The 25,135-nt window shown below is 43.6% G+C and overlaps 1 protein-coding gene across 1 annotated transcript; it reads right to left on the reverse strand.

Annotated features, from left to right (window-relative positions):
• Nucleotides 1–4,459: 4,459 nt before the first annotated feature.
• Nucleotides 4,460–23,621, reverse strand: LOC129546314 (uncharacterized). The gene is made up of 5 exons (XM_088830482.1): nt 23,540–23,621; nt 22,866–22,949; nt 12,753–12,879; nt 12,166–12,258; nt 4,460–7,803 (listed from the first exon to the last, which is right to left on the reverse strand). The coding sequence occupies exons 2-5, from the start codon at nt 22,878–22,880 to the stop codon at nt 5,648–5,650; spliced, it is 2,391 nt and encodes a 796-aa protein (XP_088686608.1). The 5' UTR covers nt 22,881–22,949; nt 23,540–23,621; the 3' UTR covers nt 4,460–5,647.
• Between the last annotated feature and the right edge of the window lie 1,514 nt (nt 23,622–25,135).

Here is a 25,135-nt window from a genome sequence, read left to right on the forward strand (position 1 = left end):
AAGGGCGGGGTCAGCTATACTGTGAGCGATTTAGATAGTAGGGAGAATCGATCATAAGAAACATCGAATTAGAATGAAGCTTCCCACTACGGTGAGTTAACAGACAGCTAACCACGGCTTCTGACCCAAATCAAAGTCCTGGACTGTGACTGAAGGTAGTCTTGTAGTGAACAGCACAGCAATAATACCAATCAGGGATAGAGTAAACATCCGTTGATATCTGAATAGCCAGATCCTCAAGCTTCCGCCGTGCATTGACCAGCCAGCTGCCAGAGTGTGGCTGGAGCACGTCTGAAGAATCCTCAAGCTTCTGCCGTGCGTGGACGGCACGTGACTGTCAGCTTCTGGAGCCACTAGAGCAGGGCTCAGCGTCTTTGGTGGGTGAGGGCTGTTGCTTTTGGAACCAGACCTTGACAGGATTTCCAGGGTCCCGAACTCGTTTCCAGGTGCCCTCATCCCAGGAAGCCGCTGCCTTCTTGACTCTGGTGTGGTGGATCCAAGGGATGACGCCTGTAACTTTAACAGCAGCAGGGGTTGCCAGGACAACCGTGTGAAGGCCGGTCCCAACTGGCTGACCTGGTTCTTTTTTCCAATCTTCAACCCGTACCTCATCTCCTCGCTGATTGGGATGAACCCAATTGCCCAAAGGAATGGGTGTCCTTGCTAAGGTTTCTCGGGTGATATGGTGCAAGAACTTTCCCAGGATCTGGAGGTGCCGGGACATCTCCAGGTCAGCTATTATTGGGGGTTTCCCTTGAGTTTTCCTATCACTGGGGGTTTGCTCCCATATAAGATCTCAAAAGGAGAATAGCCTGAGGACTCAGGGTGCATCGGGCTTGGAGTAAGGCTAGGGGGTAACATGTCGACCCAAGATAACTGGTCTCCTGACAGAGTTTAGCTAATTTAGTCCTGAGGGTACAATTCATGCGTTCAACTTTCCCTGAGCTCTGTGGCCTGTAAGCGGTGCGAACCTTCCGTCTGAGGCCCAGTGTCCAGGATAGAGTTTGGATTATCTGAGACACAAAAGCTGGCCTGTTGTCAGACCCTATGGAGAGAGGCAGCGCATATCTCGGGATCATGTCTCTTCACAAGGCATTGGCCACTTTTCCTGCCCGTTCAGTGCACTTGGCATGGCTTTAGCCCATCCTGAGGAGGTGTAGACTACCACAGGGAAATACTTAGAGCCCCTGTAGGGCTTGACTTCAGTGAAGTCCACTTCTAGATCTTCAAAGGGCAGCACCCCTGTGTTGGGTCCTGGTCCTTGGCTGGAGTTGTTCTGCACACAAGTCACACAGCCAACACTGCTCTGCACACACAAGGCTGGGAGCTCAGAAACGAAATAGTAGCTGCCCAGTAAGCTCTCCAGCGCAGTTTTTCCTAAACGAGTTTTCTCATGAGGTTGTTTTACCAGCTGGATTTCTATATTGCTGGAGACAAAGAGTCTTTGACCTGGGAGCTCCAGCAGCCCTCCTTTTATTCTTCCCTCATTTAGCACCCATTGATCGTCTTCCTTGGTATACCTTGGGGATGGAGGCAATTCTGGTGCCAAGGGGACCTTAAAGATTGACTCAGGGCCCACTGTGGGGCACGGTTGGGTCGCCGCCTCCTTGTCTGCCTGGTTGCCAACTGATTCCCGTTGCTGACTGGATCAGTTCCTCGCTGATGGTCTTTACAATGGACGACTGCCACTTGGGAAGGCTTCCAGACTGCTTCTAACAGCTGAGGATTTCTTTTTTGTTTTTAATCTCCTTTCCTCCCGCTGTCAATAGTCCCCTTTCTTTATAAATGGCTCCATGTGCATGTAAAGTGGCAGAGGCATACCTTGAATCAGGTGACTCCTTTCCCTTCGGCGTGCCTTAGTGCCGGGGTGCGTGCCCACAGCTCAGCCCGCAGTGCTGACCACCCTGTGGCAAGGCCTGGGCCTTCACTGTCTCGCCAGTTGTTGCTCTGGCAGAGCCTGCTTTGTGCTGCCCGTCTTGAATGAAACTGCTTCCGTCGGTGCACTGTTCCAGTTCTGGGTTCTGGAGGGGAGTGTCTGTCAGGTGTAGCCTGCTCGAGGAAATCTCATCTCTGAGCTCCTCACAGTTATGATCAGGGTTCCTGCTTCTGTAGGCAAAACCTGGTGGGGCTCAGTGTCCGCACAGTCTCGAGTTGGACCTGTGAGTTTCTGCAAAGCAGTTCTTGACAGTGAGTCATCGTGGAGTTGGTCAGCCACTTGTGTGCCCTGTTCATCAGGGCAGTAACAGCATGCGGAACCTTTACAGTTACATTTTATCCTAGTGTAAGCTTATCGGCTTCTCTGGCCAGAATCACAGTGGCAGCTAATGCCCGGAGGCATGGTGGCCGTCCCATGACCACTGGATCCAGTGGTATGGACAGGTATGCGACTGGGCACTGACATGGCCCAGCTGTTTTTGTGAGGACCCCCAGTGCAGTGTGAATTTTTCATGGACATAGAGGATAAAGTCCTGTGTGTCATCGGGCAGGCCTAATGCTGGAGCGCAGCTCAAGAGTCTCGTTCACATTCATTTTTCCTCCAGCTGGCCGCTCTCCTGAGGGAGATTTAAGATTCCTGTTAATATTGGCAGGTCGGGACAAACTCCCAAATCGGACCAGCCTCACAGGGAGGGATCAAATCCCCAAGAGGCTGAAACAGCCTTCCAGGCTTATAGGTCGTCACGGAACCCCAGGTTTTGAACCCTGTCCATCTCCGAAGGCCGTGGACTGTGAAACTCACTTTCACTACCTTCAATCAGCAATCATGCATACACAATCACTCAGAGGTTATCGCAGTACCTCCCTTTCCTGAGTTCCCAGGTTTCCCTATCTCATGCTCCCTTCCTGGGAGCTCCAAGGAGGTGATCGGTCTCCTCTTCTGCCCATTGGAGTAAGACATCCTGACTTGGGACTGGTCCCGGGGCATTACCCGATTCTGTGGCCATTCCTGGTGAGTTGTTCTGTCCCTTCAATGAGTCCAGTCAGGGCTCGGCTATCCGGAGAGTTGGAACACCGGTCCGAAAGAGTACCCAGAATACCATCAGGTGTCACGCCTCCTTGCGTGACCAACCCTGCAGCCTCTCCTTGGACTGAAGCTGGGCCTCAGCTCTCACAAATGGACCAGGAACCACGTCCTTAAACCAGGCCTCCCCTTAGAATCCCCTGGAGCACTTTCTACCCACCACACTGATGCTCCCACAGGACTAACACGGAACTCTGTTGGGAGGGCATCAGTGAGGTCATTTCCTGACACTGGTCACGTGATCCTGATGGGAAACCAGATGGAAACCTCTTGCCTAAATAGTCTTTCTGAACAATTTCAACAAATACAAATCCTGGTGGTTAGTTCCCCACTCTAAGAACTTATGAATCTTCAGGTCTACAGTGGGGCCATGAATGGAGTCATCAGCAAATTCCATTTTTCTGGTTTCTTCCCCCAAACCAACGTTCAGGAGTCCTGAGCTCATGGCCTCACACTCATCATACCTGAGACTCTCTGTAGGGGAGGATTTAGGGAGGGAATTTCTGAGAAAGGTCAAAGCAAGAATCAGGCAAAGAAAACAGGAGTACTTGCAGTTCAAACGGCTTTTATAAGCTACCCTGGGTGAAGTGCTCTGGGCTCCCTCAGTGTGGATTAACACATTCAAACCAAGAAAAGGATTCTGGTGAGCGCTGTGAGGGTGTTGAAGGTTTGTTGCTGAACCATGAAAGATCCCGGGAATGTTAGACTCTGGTGGAGAATTCGATCCAGGGCCAGAGACAAGGCGTGATTGGTCAGAGCTTTTGTGTAATAAAGATTTATTAAAGTATAAAAGAGATAGAGAAAGCTTTTGAGATAGACATCAGAAGGGGGCAGAAAGAGTGCCCCCTCGCTAGTGTTAGCAAAGCAGTTATTTTCAATTAGTTATTACAGTGAATCAAAAGAATGTCTGGAGGTTGTAAAGATCTCACTAGACACACTCCCATAATTTACATTTTAAGACAACAGGATTAGCCAGAAAGGTTTTTCCAGAGACTGTCCTCAAGGAGGATAATTGGCTACATAATCCTAAGGAGTGTAGTGGGCAAAAAAACATTTGTTCCTTCTTCCTGAGAATTCCAGATCCCCCTCTCCTTGGGAACCCCTGGACTGATCAACCTGCATAGAAATTGACAATCTCAGTGTGACTGAACGGAGGCCTGTGAATAGACCCTGGGGTTCAGCAAGACTGCTGATCTCAAGCAGGGTGGTCTTCTGTGGTCATCGAGTCCAGGGGCTCACAGGACTGGCTGGTGTGAGCTCAAGGACCTGCAAGCCGCCTGCTCCCCAGACAGATGCTGAGGCAGCAACAGCATGGAGCAGTTCACGGAAACTGTCAACAACACTCTGCGTAATCCTTCTGTTAGAATCATCCCAGTGTCCAAGTAGTTACAAAATGGGAGAGGAGATACAACATAGAAATGATGGAGTATGTCTGAAGTTATGAGAAGTTTAAATCCAGTGAGTAAACTAATTTCCACCTATGCCATCTCTGTGTGCTACCGAACCGTTCATTGTGGTCTCTTCACTACAACCTTAAATAAGGTCCCCGAGGTTGCTGTTGGTGGTGGGTTAACATTTCATTGATTACAATCAACCGAAACAATAAAAGCCATTCACTTTTATGAATAACCATGTATTAATTTCACACATAGTTGAAATAAAACCCTTTACAATCAACGGTATGATCCATGATTAAATACAGATCAAAAGTACAGAGAACCATATTCATTTTCTGATTAATGATGTGAGATTTGTGACTTTTACGGCTTACCAAACAAAGGCTAGGAAGCACTTAGGAAGCACTTAGCAAGCACGGTATATACTAATTCCATGCTTTTTCCAGGAAGGGTTTCTAATATGTTTCGAGGTTATCACTGTCTTTACTTCAACACTGTCAAGTAATAATCATGACTTGTGTTGATATTATAAAGATACATCAATATTGCAGAGAACTCTCATTGTGGTCTTACAAATCAAGGATATTTCTATTGAAACCTTACAACCAACTCCTGTCTTACTTTAATACATGGAAAAATTAAATGATCACTTATATCATGGCAACCTCCAGATATTTCACATCAATGATAAACACCTCCATTTAGATGGTCATTATCCATTTCACATTATGGTATCATTCATCTTCTAATGGAGAATAGATAGAAATCGTTGCAACACAATATAAAAAGGGTAATCTTTAAGAAACCATCAAACACCTACGTCTGCAAACACACTAGAAAGAAAGCATAGTATGGATTATTTGAGTGCTGAATTACATTCACTTCAAAGAATCTCAAATCACGTCATTATTAACAAGCATACATACAATGCTAAGAATTGTAACTTTCTATTATCATCAACCTTCATTTCACGATTCATGCTAATATATCCATTTTTCTATGTGTTTTAACTATGGAGTACTCCCTGCAGTCATTCTCCTTCAGAGAAACTTGTGAACACAAAATTGATGAAGTGCCTTCTACTATGCAATCCCTGATATTTATTTCGATTTAACTTCTGATTAAACACCTTTCTACATATTTGCTACATCATTTCCATTGGTTTCTTGTATAAACTCTTGTGTTTTCTGATGCATGTTAGGGCAAACCTCTTCCATCACTTGTTCCATTACTAGGGTTTCTCTCCAGTGTGTGTTCTCAGATGTTTAGTGAGATTACCACTATGATTAAAGGCTTTGCCACATTCTGTACATTTATGAGGCTTCTCTCCAGTATGAATTCGCTGATGTTGAATAAGATATGAGCACTGAATAAAGGCTTTGTTACACTCTTTACATTTATAAGGTCTCTCCCCAGAATGAATTCGCTGATGTCGAGTAAGATGTGAGCAACGGATAAAGGCTTTGTCACAGTCTTTACATTTATAAGGTCTCTCTCCAGAATGAATTCGCTGATGTGCAGTAAGACTAGAACCCTTAATGAAGGCTTTGCCATTTTCTGTACATTTATAACACCTATCCCAGGTATGAATTCGGTGATGTTGAGTAAGGGCCGAACTCGTAATAAAGGCTTTGCCACATTCTTTACACTTATAAGGTCTGTCTCCAGTATGAATTTGCTGATGTTCGGAAAGATATGAGCAACGGACAAAGGCTTTACTACATTCTTTACATTTATAAGGCTTCTCTCCAGTATGAATTCGCTGATGTCGAGTAAGATTTGAGCGCTGAATAAAGGTTTTGTTACATTCTTTACATTTATAAGGTCTCTCCCCAGAATGAATTCGCTGATGGGCAGTAAGATGTGAGGAACGGATAAAGGCTTTGTTACAGTCTTTACATCTATAAGGCTTCTCTCCAGTATGGATTCGCTGATGATAGGTTAGCTGCGAGGACCAGATAAAGGCTTTGTTACATTCTTTACATCTATAAGGCTTCTCTCCAGTGTGCATTTGCTGATGATAGATTAGATGTGAGGAACAGATAAAGGCTTTGCTACACTCTGTACATTTGTAAGGTTTCTCTCCAGTATGGATTCGCCGATGTTGAATAAGACTTGAGGTGTAAGTAAAGGCTCTGCCACATTCTGTACATTTATAAGGTTTCTCTCCAGTGTGAATTCTCTGATGTTTAATAAGAAGTGAGCTATGGTTAAACGCTTTGCTACATTCTGCACATTTATAAGGTCTCTCTCCAGCATGAATCTGCTGATGTTGAGTGAGAAGTGAGCTATGGTTAAATGCTCTGCTACATTCTGTACATTTGAAAGTTCTCCGTCCTGTATCAATTATGTTATGTCTACTTAGTTTGCATGACTTACTAAACACTTTCCCACATGTCTTACACCTGTTTTCTTTCTGTGGATTCTGAACAATGTCCTGTTGAATAAGTTCTGAAGACTGATTAGAAACCTTACCATATTCACTACAAGTCCTCTCTTCAGTACAAGTCCGCTTATCTAGAGAAAAACCTGACATTTGAGCAAAAGTATTTCTACGCTTATTACTTGGAGAATCCTTGTTTGAAGATTCAGGTCCCTGATGTTTCATAAGGTTTGAGTCTCCTTCAACCACATACCCAGTTTTATTGCCTGAATACCTTCTCAGTCCACCATAAATACTCTTGTAATTATTGGAGCTGGAGCTCTTACTTAAGGTCTGACTCATTTTATTAGACATGGAAAGTTGTTGTCTATTAACCATATCACAATATGTACTGAACAATGATGGTTGGAGTGTGTCTCTTCCATTATCATCAACATTATACATGTTGGAATGGAGAGAAAATATCTGTTGGGGGAAGGAAAATGACCCCCTGTTCATGGATCTCTCACGTTGATTAGATTGTGAGTTTTCCCACTCATTGTTAAATTGTAGGTGTTCAGACATGTTTGAATGTATGTTTAGTCGAAGCCTACATTCAGAATTGCCTGAATGAGTATTTGCAGTAGAGACTAGATTATCTTCCAGATTTTCCACGTTTCCCTTTAGAGAACATGTACATTTCATAAAAGGATGGAAATCTTTTCTTAAACACTTGCACTTCTCGACAGATGTTGAAAACTGAAGTTGGTGTTTCTCCCAATTTGACTCAGGTTGCTCATTTCTTTTTGCAGTAATGTTAGCATTATGTGTAACTGTCTCCATTTCTCTATGTCCATATAAACATCCTCTCTGTCTTTCATACACCCTCATATATTCCCAGTCTTTCGTTAAATTTAAGTTTCTGAGGTGAAATGTTTGATATATTTCTAGGCTTGCTTTTGGGAATACATCTTCTAATGCTGGATTCTTCAGCATCAAATCCTGGGTGTCTTGTGGAGACATAGCTGAAAGATAAGAAATAAGAAGTAATATTCCGTGCTATTCTCAGTGAATACATTTAAAGATTTAGAGAAAATTGATGACCATAGCTAGTTTAAAAATAAATAGAGACAGAAGGATCCGATGCCAGAGGCTTAGGCAGATGTGGAGATCACGTCTCTCTCCACAAATGAATGAGAAATGGAACAATTCTCACGGAGCCCAGCTGAACACTAGCAGAGGCCCTTGGAAATCTGAAAGGACAAGAAAAATTCCTACTGAGCCATGTCGGACAAAAGAAAGAAGAAGGAAAAGGAAGAGGAGAGGAAGTGGGTTGGGGCCTGCAACACTGTGGGGAGATGCAAGAGAGAAGAGGTCTCCATATGTGGGGAAGACACTCACTACGGGAGCTCAGTTTGGACAGAAGGAGAACCTCATTCTCTGTGGGAAGAGAACACGGCAACCAGCCTGTGGCAGCAGGACAGAGTGAGACCTGCACACAGGGTACTGACCCCAGCCTTGTCCGCCCAGCCAACCTGAGAGGGTGTCCACCCCTGCAGACAAGGGCTGGGTGCTGGAATGTGGGGTCTGGAGAGCAGACCGAGGCAGGGGACTGCAGCTGGCTATAAGGAAACATCCTGAAGGGATGCGCGTGAGGGAGGAGCTCTGCAAACGGGATGCTTGTGGTGGAAGCCTGAACCACCATAGAGCAGAGTGCCATTGATGAGTGATGCCCAAACAAGAAGCCTACTGCATCCCTTGTCCCTTTTGCCGGCCCCTGCCAGCCAAGGACTATGAAGAACTCCAATCGCGTAGGTCTTTTGAGCCCCCAGCCACGGCCTCCATCGACCTCCTCCACAGTCAGCAGACTCCTGTGCTCTGGGGCAGTCCCAGGAGCAGACACCTGTGAGGTGGCCACATCCACAGATGGAGCTGAAAGCACAGCTGAACCCCAGGGATAAAGAAGAAAAGCTGAAACCTCTCCTTTCAGCAACACAAGCCATGGTGTTACACCCACGACCGGCTTTGTAACCTCAGCCCCTACAGAGAATTTGAATCAACAACCAGGGCTCTCTCAGTCATGGAAGGTGTAGCTTTAGTAGCTGCAGACTCTGTGGGCTCCTACACAAGGGGGCTGGGCCAGGACAGAGCCTGAGCTGCCGAGAAGCACCACAGCGGGACCAGCTCCACGCGAATGAAACCCAGGTCCTGACTTCTCTGAATCTATGTGGTGACCTTGGGAAAATATCTGAGAGACACCAGGGCCATGTGCCAACATGCCCATGGTTGAGGTGGGCCAAGATCAGTGCCAGCAGTGCATAACATGAGAGCCTGCAGAAGGCATGAGAGCGGGCACCAGGGCACACCCTGAGGTGAACGTCCCCAGAGGAGTAACACTCTGACTTCTCTCCCACTGGGTGTGCTCCAATCCCAGAGTCTGGCACCACAGATCAGAATCACAGCGAAGAATCAGATGCGGGGGCTCTACTCCCCCACACAGGGAGCAGGCACCACCACAGACAGGGCAGTAACAACCACAGAACAATGCGGAAACAGCCTGAATATCCAGGCAGGCTCTGGTCAAGACAACAGCAATCAAGGCACAGATCAAGACGATAAAAGCACAACCCTCTGGACCAACCTCACCCACCAAGGTGCAGACACCAGAAGGACGGCTAAGTGGCTTCCTGTAACCTTCAAAACAGAGACCACAAACAGAACGCTGGACAAAATGAGATGGCAAAGAAATAGGTTATAGGGGAAGAAGCACGATTAAAAACCTCCAAGGACCACTGAATTAAGAGGAGACAGGCAATCTAATGATTACTTCTTGCTTTTAGTCATCTTAAGTGGAGACACCAAACCTTTTCACAAATCCTAGGTGCCTGTTGCTGCTGTTAAGTCACTTCAGTCGTGTCCGACTCTGTGTGACCCCATAGGCGGAAGCCCACCAGGCTCCCCCGTCCCTGGGATTCTCCAGGCAAGAACACTGGAGTGGTTTGCCACTTCCTTCTCCAATGTGTGAAAGTGAAAAGTGAAAGTGAAGTCGCTCAGTCGTGTCTGACCCATAGCGACCCCACGGACTGCAGCCTACCAGGCTCCTCCGTCCATGGGATTTTCTAGGCAGGAGTACTGGAGTGGCTTGCCATTGCCTTCTCCGTCCTAGGTGCCTAGCAATTCTTAAATCCACTTCTTGCCACATATGTTTCTGAGAATGGTCTATTAGATCTTTCATCTAAAAATCATAAATGATAGTGACAGAGAACTAATCAGAAACAGGGGACACATAAGACAGTGTCCGAGGAAGCTGAATACAAAGAAGATAAACCTAATAAATACTAGTTTTAAGAAATTAAATAAGAAGAGAGATTTTTAAAACTATGTTGGAAGAGGGAATTCTACTCCTTGCTCTGTGGAGACCTAAATGGGAATGAAATCAATAGAATGGTAAAGACTAGAGACCTCTTTAAGAAAAAAAGAGGTACCGGGAATATTTCATGCAAAGATGGAACAATGAAGGACAGAAACGGGATGGACCTAAAAGAAGCAGAAGATATTAAGAGAAGTTGGCAAGAATACATGGAAAAACTATACAAAAAAGATCTCAATGACTGAGATAACCACGATGGTGTGATCACTCACCTAGTAACAGACATCCTGGCGTCCAAAGTCAAGGCATGACGAGCAACAAAGTTAGTGCAGGTGATGGAACTCCAGCTGAGCTATTTCAAGTCCTAAAACATGATGATGCTAAAGTTCTGCACTCATAAGCCAGGATATTTAGAAAACTTAGCCGTGGCCTCAGGACGGGAAAAGGTCAGTTTTCATTCTAATCACAAAGAAAGGCAATGCCAAAGAACGCTCAAACTACTACACAACTTCCCTCATTTCAAACAATAGAAAAGGCTCAAAATTCTCCACACAAGTCTTTAACAGTACGTAAACCGAGAGCTTCTAGATGTTCAAGCTGGATTTAGAAACGGCAGAGGAACCAGCGATCAAATTGCCAACATCCCTTGGATCATAAAAGCAAGAGAGTTCTGGGAAAACAACCACATCTACTTTATTGACTATACCATAGTCTTTGATTGTGTGGATCATAAGAAACTGTGGAAAACTCTTAAAGAGATGGGAACACCAGACTACCTTATCTGCCTCCTGAGAAATCTGATGAAAGAATTGATGCTTTTCAACTGTGGTGTTGGAGAAGACTCTTAAGAGTCCCTTGGACTGCAAGAAGATCACACCAATGCATCCTAAAGGAAATCAGTCCTCAATATTTATTGGAAAGACATGGTGAAGCTGAAGCTCCGATACTTTGGCCACCTGAAGCAAAGAACTGACCTACTGAGACACTGATGCTGGGAAAGATTGAAGATGAGAGGACAAGGGGACGACAGAAGATGAGATGGTTGGATAGCATCACTGACTCGATGCTTAAGAGTTTGAGCAGGCTCTGGGAGTTGATGATGGACAGGGAAGTCTGGCTGGCTGCAGACCATGGATCGCAGACTCAGACTTGACTGAACGACTGAACTGAAGTGATTGATATGTATAACTGATTCTCTTTGCTGTACAGAAGTAGAAAATTGGAAAACAGCTATATTCCAATTGGAACTTTTAATAGATTTCTGTATATAATCTAAAAGTTGTCATAGTTCGAATCAACCATTAATAATACAGTAAAAATGTGCTAAGATTGTTGTCAATTTATTTTAAAATTCTATGAGGTAATAGAATATAGTAAGTACTTTAGCATGTTAGAATTGGGGCAAATACACTAAAGATATTTATTATGAGATCATATCAGGAAAAGAGACTTTGAAGTCAACCTGAGATGTGCATTCTTTCATTTTCATGAGGTTTTGCTTTCTGCAGTGAAAAATTACTTGAATTTGAAATTTCTTTAGAAGGTCCTATGTGTCGCTCCCAGTGGATAGGAAATTACAAACCGGACAAAAAAAAACCCATCCCGAGTATTCCTAGAAGGTTGGCAATCTGTCTACCTCTCCACTCACACATTTCTATCTAGAGGTAGAAGGAAACTTTAAAAGGACTGTCATACAGTTACTCAGAAATGGGTAGAGTTTTCCCAGGGCCCCCAAGAAATGGAAGAGCAACGAATGAATGCAGTTTGTAACAAGGTAAGCGGAGACTTTTAGTTCACACTGTGATGGAGAAAAGTAATCACTGTGATAAACTCATGACTGATTTAAGAGGCAGAACGGGGCAGGTGATACATTTCTATCACAGTAGCAGACACAAAGCCAGGTTTCTGAAAACCATTTGTTGAAGCAAATCTTCCCAAAACAGGTGACAGAGGATGAGTTCCTCGCTGCTCCTGGGACCTCTCATCTGAATCATCATCTCCACGCATTCATACCTACCTGGGTTAATGGCTGTTGTCTCCCTTCTGCTTATATTCCCGGGATCCTTCAATTGCTCCAGAAAGGCAACCAGGTCGAGCTCTGAGACAAGCCCTGTTGATCAGAGAAAGGAATATTTGTGTTGTTAGGGATTCATCAGCATGAAGTCCAATATGTATTCAGGTGAGACGAGAATGCATTTTGTTCTAGAAAACGATTTCCCGAAATACTTTATTCAAAGCCGCCATACAATACTAACAAACACCTAACAATCAGATCCTGAGATTCTGGTCAAGTAGTACTAAGGCAAAAGTAAGTAGTGTCAATGTGAACTTAAGAGAGGGTGCAACTATTGAATACCAAAGAACTTACACAATTACCACTAGCCTAGAATGAAGGAGGCAGAGTACATCAAGGAAGAAAAACGTCACCAGCATAACGAATCATCATGAAGTCTTTCTTTCTAAACTCACAAATACACATTTTACCCTAGAAAGCAGACATCTGAAACTACTGTGGGAAGCAGAAAATTTCATAAGACATTCTTGAAATGACGCAACAAAAATCCAGTGGGTAGATAAGGGATTCTGGAAGGCAGTTATCCTTACCCAAGGAGGCCAGGTTCCCGTAGTTCTCTAACATCACATCTCTGTACAATTCCCGCTGACCGAGGTCCAGGCATTCCCACTCCTCTTGAGTGAAGTCTATGACTACATCCTGGAACGTCAGCCGTCCCTGAAATACAAAGTACAGGTGCCCTGTGGCCGAGGGAAGACTTCCTAATGTGACCCAAGATGAAAACGGCAACTTCAGAGACCTGGTCGTGATTTAGTGGCTTGGCTGGTATTACAAAATATATTATGTACACAGTAATCCTTTCTACCCAATTTTAATGTGAAGAAAAGAGGATAAGTTATGATCCACAAGCCATTAGAAAAATTATTCTCATCTGAAAGAGCAATTATAAAATAATGAGGGCAACATTAGCATATTTATTCTTCAGTGTTATACTCATGTGACACAGGATAAGTTGTTTATCAAAGAAACAGGAAGTTGTTTTTTTTTTAAGTGTATTCTGAGCCAAGAGTTCTGAAGTGGGTCCATAGTGCCACATTTTTAGCACGGTTATTTGAATTAGTAATGTTGAAAATTCTGCTCGATGAATGACGATTTTGAACCACAATGAAATATAATAGTTAGGTAAGACTTCATACTTAAATTGGAACTTTAATTGTTTTACAGATTTTAACAGGTCTAATAGGATAGTAACCTTTCTTGTGGTCTGGGCTCGTGTTGGAAAAGAATTTCCAGACATGACATGAGACAAACTGATACGGAAATAAAGTTTATGAGTTGGGGGCCGCTGTTGGAACAGCAGGCCAGCTCAAGGGAGAATGGATGTTGAACAGGGGTCCTTAGTCCACTTTCATAGCCAGGGTACAAGGAATGGGATAGGGGTCTTGCGATCACTTGCTGAATGGATGGGGCACATATACTAAGTGGGGGAAGAGTAAGAAAAATGCTTTCTCCTTATGGGGTAGGAGGGGAGACCGCATATACTGCTCAGAGGACCTGAAAACAATCAATATTGACAACATGGGGGAGGGAAAGATGCTTAAGGGGTCTTGGTTTTCCGTTCCTGCATTCCAAGACCCTCCTTGGTTTGATCTACTCTTTTGTCCCTGGGTCACCACATACCTCCCTCTCTTTATTTTTAGGGCCAATTCTTTGGCCTTTGTTGATAACCCGCTCATGTCTAACTATCTACCCATTTCCCTTCTCACAAATTTGGGAATCCAGTTTCAAGGAAAATGGGATGATGACCCTCTGGCTTCTTCCAGCTGTGCAGGGGCGCCATGGGACTCCAGGTTCTCTTAGCCTACTCTGTCAGGGAGCATTTACAGAGGGAGACGAGAGTCCACGGAATGATAAGGTGACGTGTTTCAGCATTGTCCAGGTGTTGGTCAGGGAATATCCCTACAAGACCACTTGGAAATATGTGGTATTTTAGAAGAAGCAAACTTCATAAGAAAGTTAAAGGTACATGTCCACAAGATTAAGAGAAGGAGAAAAGCTGCTCAGGGGCTAGCCAGGAAAACCACGACTGGACATTGGTGCGTGATGTTAGCGTTTCTCTAGGTACGAGAGGAAGCAAGAATTTGGGCTCATAAAATCTTTACCTGAAAACATCTGACCTTCGGAAGGCCAGTTCTGGGTTTTCCCCAGAGCACAGAATGCCTTATTTATGATATCTACTCTGAACTGCTGTCGGGGGGTGTTGAAAGTCAGGAGCTTGCAGTGGTCATGATGTCATCTTTGTAGAGACAGCTGGCAGAGTCCACTCAGCAGGGTCCCTTATGCGATCAATGATTGTAATAATGTAACTCTAGATATGTGAAGAAGCAACAAGAGGGAATATTTTCCAGGACCAAGAAGCTGGAAAGACAGGTATGGTCCAGAGACTTTTGCTCTTCACAAGGCCACTCGAGAAACAGCACATTGAGTGGCCTATCAATGGAACCTTCCCTAGACCTGGGAATGAGCCTTCCTAGTACCGCGGGACACAATGGACAAGAAATGTCCCCACAGCATGGTCAAATATGTCCAATGAACCCAGGTAGTTTAATAGCTCCCTGGGAGAACAAAGGTCTGTCTAGTCAAGGCTATGGTTTTTCCAGTGCTCATGTATGGATGTGAGAGTCGGACCATGAAGAAAGCTGATCGCCGAAGAATTGATGCTTTTGAACTGTGGTGCTGGAGAAGACTCTTGAGAGTCCCTTGGACTGCAAAGAGATCCAACCAGTCCATCATAAAGGAGATCAGTCCTGGGTGTTCACTGGAAGGACTGATGCTAAAGCTGAAACTGCATACTTTGGCCACCTCATGTGAAGAGTTGACTCACTGGAAAAGACTCTGGTGCTGGGAGGAATTGGGGGTGGGAGGAGAAGGGGACGACAGAGAATGAGATGGGTGAATGGCATCACCGACTCGATGGACATGAGTTGGAGGGAACTGCAGGAGTTGGTGATGGACAGGGAGGCCTGGCGTGCTGTGATTCATGGGGTCGCAGAGAGTCGGACACGACTGAGTGACTGAACTGAACTGAACTGAACTGGGATGTCTCAGGGGCCCTCTGAAGCATTCCAAAGTCAGCTAGAAGTCAAGTTATTTAGGAAGTTTTGCTGACAAATATCAAAAGGGGTTATAACACTCAGTCAGATAAAATCATATAGATCACTGGGAAACAATATATTCACTTAGCCAAAGTAACAAAGAAGATTTCAAAGGGAAACATAGAACAGATCACTTCAGAGGTAAAGAAACTTAAAATCCATTATCAAAGGCAGCTCAACATCTCAGGAAAACTTCTATTTATGCACAAAACTCTTCCCTTGGGGTCCACTTTCCATAAAACCTTCTTATCACTTTCTGTATCCATTACTTTGTTCTCCCATCTTGAAGCAGCCACCTGTAAGTCGGACCTACTTCCTTTTCCCTTCATAAAATATAATTTCATTCCTCATCCCTTCTTTACTGAAACTACACATCTTACTTTCCTTAAGCAACCAAGAACTTAAGCATTCTGTGGATTGGTGAACACAAATACCAGCGATAATTTGTAAAAAAAATTCTAGAGAACATCTCAGGATGGCATCAAGCATTATGCATGAATAGTCCAAAATCTCTATTTCCTCTGTAACAGGAAGTTAGTCCTCAGTAATGAATGTTTCAGAATCTTATTTTATTTGGAAATGACCTAGCTAGTCAATAAACTTCCGTCAGTTAGTTTACCACAGCCCTAGAAATTCAGGTTACCGAAATCTAGACAATGTTCTACAGAGACATTTCTAAAGTATGATTATTCTTAAAAGAGTTCCTCTGAAAGCTCATATCTCTTTTACATTTTCTTTGAAGTTTTTTTTTTTTTTCCTTTCCTACAGGTACTTTCGTGGTTGACAAACTTGTCACAGATAAAAAATATAACGATATTTAACTTATAATAAACCTAGGCACAATGAAAATACTGTGCTTAATGACTCTTAGACATAAATACATTAGATTAGCAAATAAACAGTAATACTACATATTTAATATTGAATATTTCCCAGTTCACGTGAATCTGAAATTCATTTGGGTTAATTTCTCTTGTAGTTAGAATTGTCTGATTTGTAAGCTCTTACTTTCCTTTAGGCCAATTAAATTAGAACTCATTTACAACATCAGCAATATCTGTTAACAAGCGAGTTGTTTTTAAATGCATATGCAAAAAGAAAGGGTTTTGCAGTTTCCAAGGGAAAGAAAAATTTCATTTTAACTAGTTTTCTCCAGAGTCTAAAGAATATCAGAGCCATCCTCTGTCAAAAAGTCATCTTTCCATTCTGTAGTCTTAGTTTTATAGCTAAAATATAGACCAAACAATGCTCAAATTGATTCCGATATCAGGGGCATTTCAGCTGATAAAAATTTTGGACTGTCCCTCTGGTGGGAAATAAGGTCTTTGTCCCATAAGAAGAATCTGAAGGCTTAAGGGAATTTGCAGGCGTGGGGGAAGCTTGGTCCTTCCCAGCCCTGAGAAACAGGAGTAGTCAGAAGGGAATTCTTTAGGATGTTCAGGAGTGGGGGAAGCTTGATTCTCTCTCTACTTGAGAGAGAAGTTTCCTTAGAAGGGGATTCTTTAGAATGTTAGGACAGTTTTTGATCCTTCAGGCTTTTGAATATAGAAGAAAGACCTGGACTAAAGGGAACCTCAGAATCCTTTCCTAGAGATCATGTGGATATGAAAGGTCGAGTAGGGGTCATCTAGGAAATCTGATGGAGAGAGACAGCGGGGGACAGGAGACGGGGAGACAACAGAACGCAAGGAAATTGAGTCCTTTCCCTTCTTTTAAAAAAACCTAGTGTGACACTCAGAGGCCATTTTTGGGTGTCCCCCATTTGTATTGGAGTCAGACCTTTTGGAGGGTCAAAATTTTCCATTTCTGAGAAGGTAGCCAAGGGTTGAGTATGAGCGAGCCTCCTGGGATATAAGAGAACCCACTCTTAGCCTACCTACCATAGAATAGGAGTATCGAGAGTCACTGGCTGACAGAAAGGCGTCCCCTTTTCCCCAGTGGTCTCTCCGAGCTACTGATGGCACAAAATGGCCGAGCGGCCCAGCAGTCGCTTCCGACAGTGACAGGAGGCCGCTGAGAACCGTGCAGCTAAGCCACCAGGTGACAGGGGCAGAGAAAGACAGAGATTCGCGGGAGCAACCAGGTGACTCACCACTTGGTGATTGCCTGAAACGTGGAAGGCACTCTTGAGATGGCTCAGAGGCAACACCCAGGTCCTGTAAGTCAATGCGGACCAAAAGGGAAAGACGTGAAAGTGACAGGGAAGAAGGCTGCGGAATCCGCCTTACAATATATCGGGGAGGCGGTGGCCCAGGGACAATGGTCTCTGTTTTGCTTCAACCACCGTGTGTCTGACATGGTGGACGGAAGTTGCCTTGTGCCCTGATCCGTTCTGTGTGCCCCCTATCCTCACATGGGAGTCTTTCTGTGGCAGGCACCCCAATGGCTTTTATGTGTCTGACCTGTACCCACACAATATTGGTGAGAGCAGTCCTTAGTTGCGAAAAAGACAAAGGAGAGACCCTCTCCCATTCAATCGGCAGCTACTTTGGGCGCAGTGAGCAGTGGGGCCTTTGGAACACACCAGAGGGTAACCCTGCCCAGAGTGCCTCAGTGCCTCCACAGCAGTTGCCTGTTGGCAGAGGGTCCCTATGAGAAAGGAGAAGCGAGGAGGTGTGGAAGAGACTCCAAGTCCCCGAACAAGCCACCAGAAATGTCATGGTCTGGGTGCGGGCTGGAAAAGAATTTCCAGACATGAGACAATACGGGTCTGGTTTTTCAGTTTCTGCAGTCTTAGACCCTCCTTGGTTTTATCTGTTCTTCACTCTTTGGGTAACCACAACCTTGGCAGAAAGAATCATTTTAACTATTAGTATATACTCTACATCTTTCTGATCGTTTTCTTCAGAGCCTTGAAAGTGCAAGAGAAATAACTAAAAATCAGTAATGTTGATCTTGAACCGTTTGGCACATATTTTAACAAACAGCCATTAAACGGCAGAGCTTAAACTTTACTTCAGTTTATGTACTTTAGACTTTAACTAATAACACACAGATTCACAGAGACAACTCTTAAGAAAAGTTGATAGAACTTTCTGTAACTGTAAAGAATACTAAAGACAAGAAAAGTTTTAGTCACTCAGTCATGTCCCATTCTTTGTGACGCCATGGACTCTAACTTCCAGATTCCTCTGTCCAAGAAATTCCCAAGCAGGAATACTGGAATGGGGAGTCATTCCCTTCCTCAGAAGTTCTTCAAAAAAAACAAAGCAAAAAGAAAAGAAGAAGAAATTGATTAAGTCATGTTAAGATTTTCATACACGTGGTTCAGTTCAGCTGCTCAGTCATACCCAACTCTTTGCGATCCTAGTCCACCGCGCACCAGGCCTCCCTGTCCATCACCAACTCCCGGAGCCTACTCAAACTCATCAACACTGAGTACAGACATACACTCAAATGGGGCTATATGCTCATTAGGAGGAAGAGAGAAAATTTTTCATGTCACTACACTCAGGTAATTTTCAATTGATTAAAACGTACATAATGTTTGAGGATGATATTCTTTATTTGCACTGAGCTGTATTTTAAATGTTAATACAGCTGAGCATACATTAGGACTAATAAGATTCTTGTAAACATTTTCGAAAATACAAAACTGTGATGAGACTCTGTGATGTTAGCATGGAGTGTTTGGAAAAGATTAGACCTGGGCGTGGGATGAAAACCTCCACTCCCAAAACTCAGCATCTCTGCTGAACACACGTGAGTGTTCATTTTCCAAAGCAGAAAGCAAGTAAGAAGAGATGAACTTACTCCGTTAATTCTGATAGTTTAGGTACATCCCTCACTTTTTCTTTCCAAGACACTTGTTCAAGTCAAGTGGAAAAAAACAAATTCATAGCATGGGAATCTCACAGAAACACCTAAACCAGTAAACATGACTCATGGGCTAAGAAGTACATGGAGGAATGCATTATCACTGCATGGGTATTTTGGCACTATTACGGAAACTATCATCTGAATCTGTGATTAAAAAATGTTAGTTCGGGGACTTTGTGATGATCCAGTGACTAAGACCCTGAGCTCCCAGTGCACGGAGCTCTGGTTCTTTCCCTGATCAGGAAACCAGATCCTACATGCTGTAGCTAAGAGTTTACATGTCACAACCAAAGAACCTGAAAATTACAAGGATGACTGAAGATCCTACCTTCCACGACGAAGACCCAGTGTAGCCAAATAAATATTTTAAAAATGGGTTGTAAACAAATTTCACTTCATATATGCCTTCCCTGATCTGTAGCCTAATGTTGCAGTCCTTTAATGGACCAGAACCTGCTGGTGCGGAGTCAACAATAAGAAAGTAAAAGAGAGAAAGAGGCTGATATTCCCTGGTTTATGCAGAAAACCAATTAAGTCCTTAACAAAGGGCTTGTACCACTCATGAAGGCACAGGACATCCTCTCGAGGAAGTCTTGAAAGCCCTGGCAAGAAATTGAGCTCGGCAGGTTTCCATGGTCCAGAGACTTAGGCTGAGGGGGAGAGAGAGAGAGAGAGAAAGAAAGATACAGGGACCCAAGAGCTGATGGAACAAGGGTGCTTTAATGATCTTTTTCTGAGCATATATAGGCTGTAAAGGAATTTCTTTGACAATGATAAAGATCAGAAAACCAAACATGTATAGTTACCATTACCAAGGAATTAACAATGGTCATAAGGTCAGAAGACAACGCATATCTCAAGAGGGAGGGTGGTGACTGGGCAGATTTACCTAAGGGGAAGAGTTCACTGAAGGTAATCCACGCTTGCGATTCATCTCATTATCTCAGTCCTGGGCACAGGACTGAACTGGTGTTATACTATAATATGATTTTTAAACAGCAATATTTTCTACAGTAATCCTAACCCAAAAAAAAGATGAGAAATGACCCACACGCCATTTCAGAAACTATTCTGATCTGGAAAAGAAATGATAAAATAATCAGAACAACATGGGCATATTTATTTTTGAGTGCTGTATTTGTATGACCCAGGATGAATTGTCTATCAAGGAAACAGGTAATATTTTTAAAAAGCATACTCTGACCCAAGAGCTCTGGAGTGGGAGAAATGTGCCATTTATTTTAACAAGCTTAACTGTTTTCTTAGTATTCTTAACAAGCTTCTTTTAACTGGTGATGTTCAAAATTATGCTGCATGAATACCATTTTAAACAGTAATGAAATACAATAGTAAGGTAAGCATTCATACTTACTTTTGAACTTCAAGTGTTTTACAAATTTTACAGTTCAAATATGATAGCATCCTCAGTAGCAACAATCATTGGAACTATTCAGGTTATACTATATATCTTTCTGAGAGTTTTTACAGAGTCTTGGATGTGTAACGGAAATAATTTAAAATCAGTTTTGTTGTTGTTCCACCTTTTTGCAAATATGTAGCAAACATTCCTTAAACAGGTTAAACTTACTTCACTTTATGTACTCTAAACTTTAACTAATAATACACAGACAAATGTATAGGGACAACTCTAAAGAAACTTCACAGAAGTTTCTCTAGCTGTGCAGAATACAAAATACAAGAAAAATAAGTGATCAAATCATTGAACATTTTCATGCATACATATATTAAAATGGAACCACATATTTATTTCACTAGAATGAAATAACCTAAAGCCATGGAAAATATGTAAGAACAATTTTCAAAGGTTAGAATAAATATAAATATTCATGAAATGATGATGGTTTTATATAAACTCTAGGTTTCTGTCTGTACACACAGATGCACAAACACACTTAAAAGCAACCTTCCATAACTAACAGATCCTTAGGAAGAAACATTTTTAATCCACCTCTTCTTGTAAAACTCAAGGGTATTTTAGCATTTATGATAAAACAAACATTTACAAATTGTACATGAATGCGTGCTAAGTCACATCAATTATGTCTAACACTTTGCAAGCCCAGGGACTGTAACCATCCAGACTCTTCTGTCCATGGGATTTCCCAGGTAAGAATACTGGAGGGGGTTGCCATTTCCTTCTCCAGGGGACCTTTCCAACCCGGGGATCAAACCCAGTTCTCCTGCATTGGCAGGCAGATTCTTTACCATTGAGCCACCTGGATTCACTGAAAACAGTTTCTTCTCTTTAGTAGGAATGATCAAAAACACAATATGAGAAATAGTCTACAACTTATTAGCAAATATACCATGACACCTATTTAGAACACATTTCCAGATGGATGTGAAGAAAGTGTAAACCTTTACTGAAGCACATAAAGTCTGAAAATCACAAGTTTTACTTGGAAGACATGGTGACATAAAGACTTCAGTGACTGCAAATTCAGAACAATTCAAACTCAAAACAAACATGGATATTTCAAATATAAGTCTCAGCTTTATCTAGGAGAGTCAACAAAATGTTGAACTTTAAAAAGAAAAAAATTAAATAGAGGGAAATTATAGGTTTCTGTAATTACAATTTGTAAATGTGTAATTCTGCAAATTACAGATGAAGTTATTATTGTATAGACTAGTAAAACTTCAAAACAAATGATGCAAAATAGTTACAAGGTAGCGAAAAAGCTCACCTAAAGAGAGACTTGGACATTATTTTGAACAATAAAATAGAAGGTAAACGAAATATTTTTAAATAATGCAACAGGTGACGTATTCCGAGGTAAAAACAAAAATCAGAGGGGGGAAAAAATTCAAAGGGAATAAAGGGAAGATTTAGGTTTCAGCGTTGTGTAATAAAGAATTTAGGGACTTGCCTGATGGTCCACTGGTGAGAAATCTGCCTGTCAATGCAGAGGACACGGGTTCCATCCCTGGTCATGGAAGATCCTACATGCCTGGAAGCAACTAAGCTAGTGTGTCACAACTATTGAGGCCCACCTGCTCCAGAGCCTGCCAGTTATTAATACAACCACTGAACCCGTGACTTAGAGCCAGAGCTCCACAACAAGATAGTAGCGCCTCCTAATCACAACAGAGAAAGCCCAAGCGCATCAGCAAAACCCCAGTATAACCAAAACTACATAAATACTAAATCTAAAAAAAAAAAAAAGAATATGGCAGGCTTTGGTCCCCAGGTTGTGCAAGTTTGTTAACTACTCTTGGAATTTAAGTGTTTTTTCCCTTGGAATTTCCTTAGTGACTGAAATGGCTTTATTACTTTCCGTGGGCCCTGATTACTTATGCTAACAACATGACGTGTGGTGGGCCCCTAGTTTAATAATGGGATGACTCAGGTTGTGAGGCTGGCCATTTCACGAAGACCAACGAAGTGACTAGAGATTTGGGGCTTTGAGCCAGGTGGGCTTATTTGCCCAACCTCTAAGCAGGGGAGAATGCTGGAGATGGTATCAAGCCTATGTAGCTAAACCCCAATAAAAACTCGGGACTTAAAATCTTGAGTGAGCTTCTCTGGCTGGCAATACTCTGTTTTCTGTCACACGGATGTGACAGGAGGGCAATGGGTCCCTAGGGATCATGACCCTAGGGTAAATTCAAACAAACTCGTTCAGAAGTTAAGAAGCTTATCAGGTCCAAAGAAACAGCATTTCAGGAAAGAGAGACAGAAAGAAACAAAAGGACTATGCCTCTTACCTCGGAATGAGTCATTTCTGACTCCCTGCTTTCCGCTTCCTCTGGCCTTCCTTCTCAGGTAAGATCAGTCATGGGAAGTGACCCCTGAGTGTTCAAAATAGGCTGTTCAATACTTAGAAAAATACACCGAGGTCCCTGTAACATAGCCCCACACAGAGGGAGGATCTCAACAGGTACAAAACACAATCCTCTACGGCCACTGATACAGCAGGGATTTTGGAACACAGAATCAAACGAGGTGCTTTTAGTTTTACTCTTCTTCAGAACTCGCGGCCCTGCCTGTGAAAACCACACGTTCTAGGCTGACCCTCCCCTTCAAACCTTAGGCGAGACCCTGACCAAACTCCATACAGAATAGAGCCTCCTTCACCTCTTCCTGCATCAGGGACCTTGGGGTTGTGCAATGCAGGACTTGAAGCAGCGGCCACTAGTTAGAAGGTATTAGTGCCCGAGAAGGACGTGGCTCTAGAACAATACTAACAGCAAGCGGACGTGGGCCCCAGGGACCCGGCAGGTAAGCGAACGGACTGAAGAACTCACGGCGATGGAGGACACACTGGGGACGCCAAAATGGTCCCGGTAGTTTGATCGTCCACAGAGACCCCCGAAACCCACGTGTGAAGGACCACAGGCTGAGGGACTACGAGATCCGGGTCCTAAACAAACAAACTCACCAGAACTCTCGGTCGATCACTTCACTCCATTCCGGGTCTGCAGGATACTGCGCACGCGCCGGCGGAAGATCCGGCACAGGGAAGGTGAGTGCGCTCCGCCGCGGCCAACGAGAGGCGACGTAAGCGGAGAGGGTGGGGCGAGGCCGGAAGCGCCGGGAGGTAGGGGCGGGGCCAGTGGGTGCGGAGCCTGGCCCCCCTCACGCGGGCCCCTGTCAGGGTTGTGTCTGTTGGCCCTTCTGTCCAGCTGTGCTCCCTTTCTCTGCCTTTTGATGCCTGTAAATCTCTTGGATTTCCTCTGGAAGAGAGCTACTTCCTGCCTGTTCTAACTTACTGTTTCACACAGCTGAAGGCGAAAGAGACGAATTTTGAGAGCTGCCACTATGGGAAGCCGAGATGTTTTCAGCAAGTTGAAAATCGGGGAAAATTCAAAAGCCCTTTGTGTGAGTTGTGAAGGTGGGTGTCTCCTCAGTGACGAAAAGTAGAATGTAATCACTCAGATGATCCGTTGGGAGGAAGCCTCAGTAATTGTAACCAGAGACCTACTTACAACAGGGCAGCTGGCCTTTCCCTTCGGAAGTGATTCCAGAAAGAAAGAGGGAGACCGGCATCCACATTGTCGTTTGTAACGTAACTACAGAAATGCCATAGCATTACTCTTGTCAGAATATTTTGCTATACACAGATTGCCTCTGTTTATCGTTGCTGCTGCTGAAGCAACCAATTGCCCTGCTTCTTCCAGGACTGAACAAGTTTCTAAGAAGCAGAGGACTTCCTGTGCTAAAACTGGACACGCAAATGGGGCGAGTGGATCACATCGACTGCTCTTCACTTAGCTTCCCAAACACCCTCCCCACTGTTGGCTTACTTTCCTAACCTCCTCCTCTTCACCCAGTCCTTGAAAGCATAATCTGGAGAAGATTTAACACAAGACAGGAAAAACAGAGGCCCACAGACAATTGTATCCCAGGAGAGTACACCTTTCTCTTTAAAGGTGAGATTAGTAACTTCCATGGTAGTCCAGTGGTTAAGATGCTGTGCTTCCACTGCAGGTTATGTGGGTTCAATCCCTGGTCGGGGAGCTAAGATCTCAGAGTTGAGGATTTAATCATTTCTTACACAGAAAGCATTAATTACAATATAAAGGAAAATGTGTGTCAAAATATTAAATTACTTATTAAAGGGAATGTGTTTGGGAGCTTCCCCGGCAGTCCAATGGTTAAGACCCCACCTTCCGATGCAGAATTGGGGTTCCTTCCCTAGCCGGGGAACTAAGATCCCACATATTTTGGGGTGTGAACAAAATGAAAAGAAAATATGTTTCTTAAGTATCTGTGAGTGGGGACATATTCTAAGTAGAGGATATTGATAATGATTTTCATGATAAAAGTATCAGTAGGTCAAATCTTACGGTTCCCTGCTGGAAACTCTGGTTCTGAATATGACTCTGGTCACTAAGAACTAGGAGAATCTTTCTCTAGGGAGTTGGAACTAAGGCATACCGAAGTCCCCTCTTTGGTTGAGTCCAGGGATACCCTCAGGATGAGCGGTGTCAGCGAGAAAAGGAAGAAAACAAAGTGAGTCGAGTCTTGGTTGAGT

The sequence above is a fragment of the Moschus berezovskii genome, chromosome 22 (genome assembly GCF_049115385.1).
Source record: "Moschus berezovskii isolate FMDL1 chromosome 22, NW_MosBer_1.0, whole genome shotgun sequence".
Classification (NCBI taxonomy): domain Eukaryota; kingdom Metazoa; phylum Chordata; class Mammalia; order Artiodactyla; family Moschidae; genus Moschus; species Moschus berezovskii.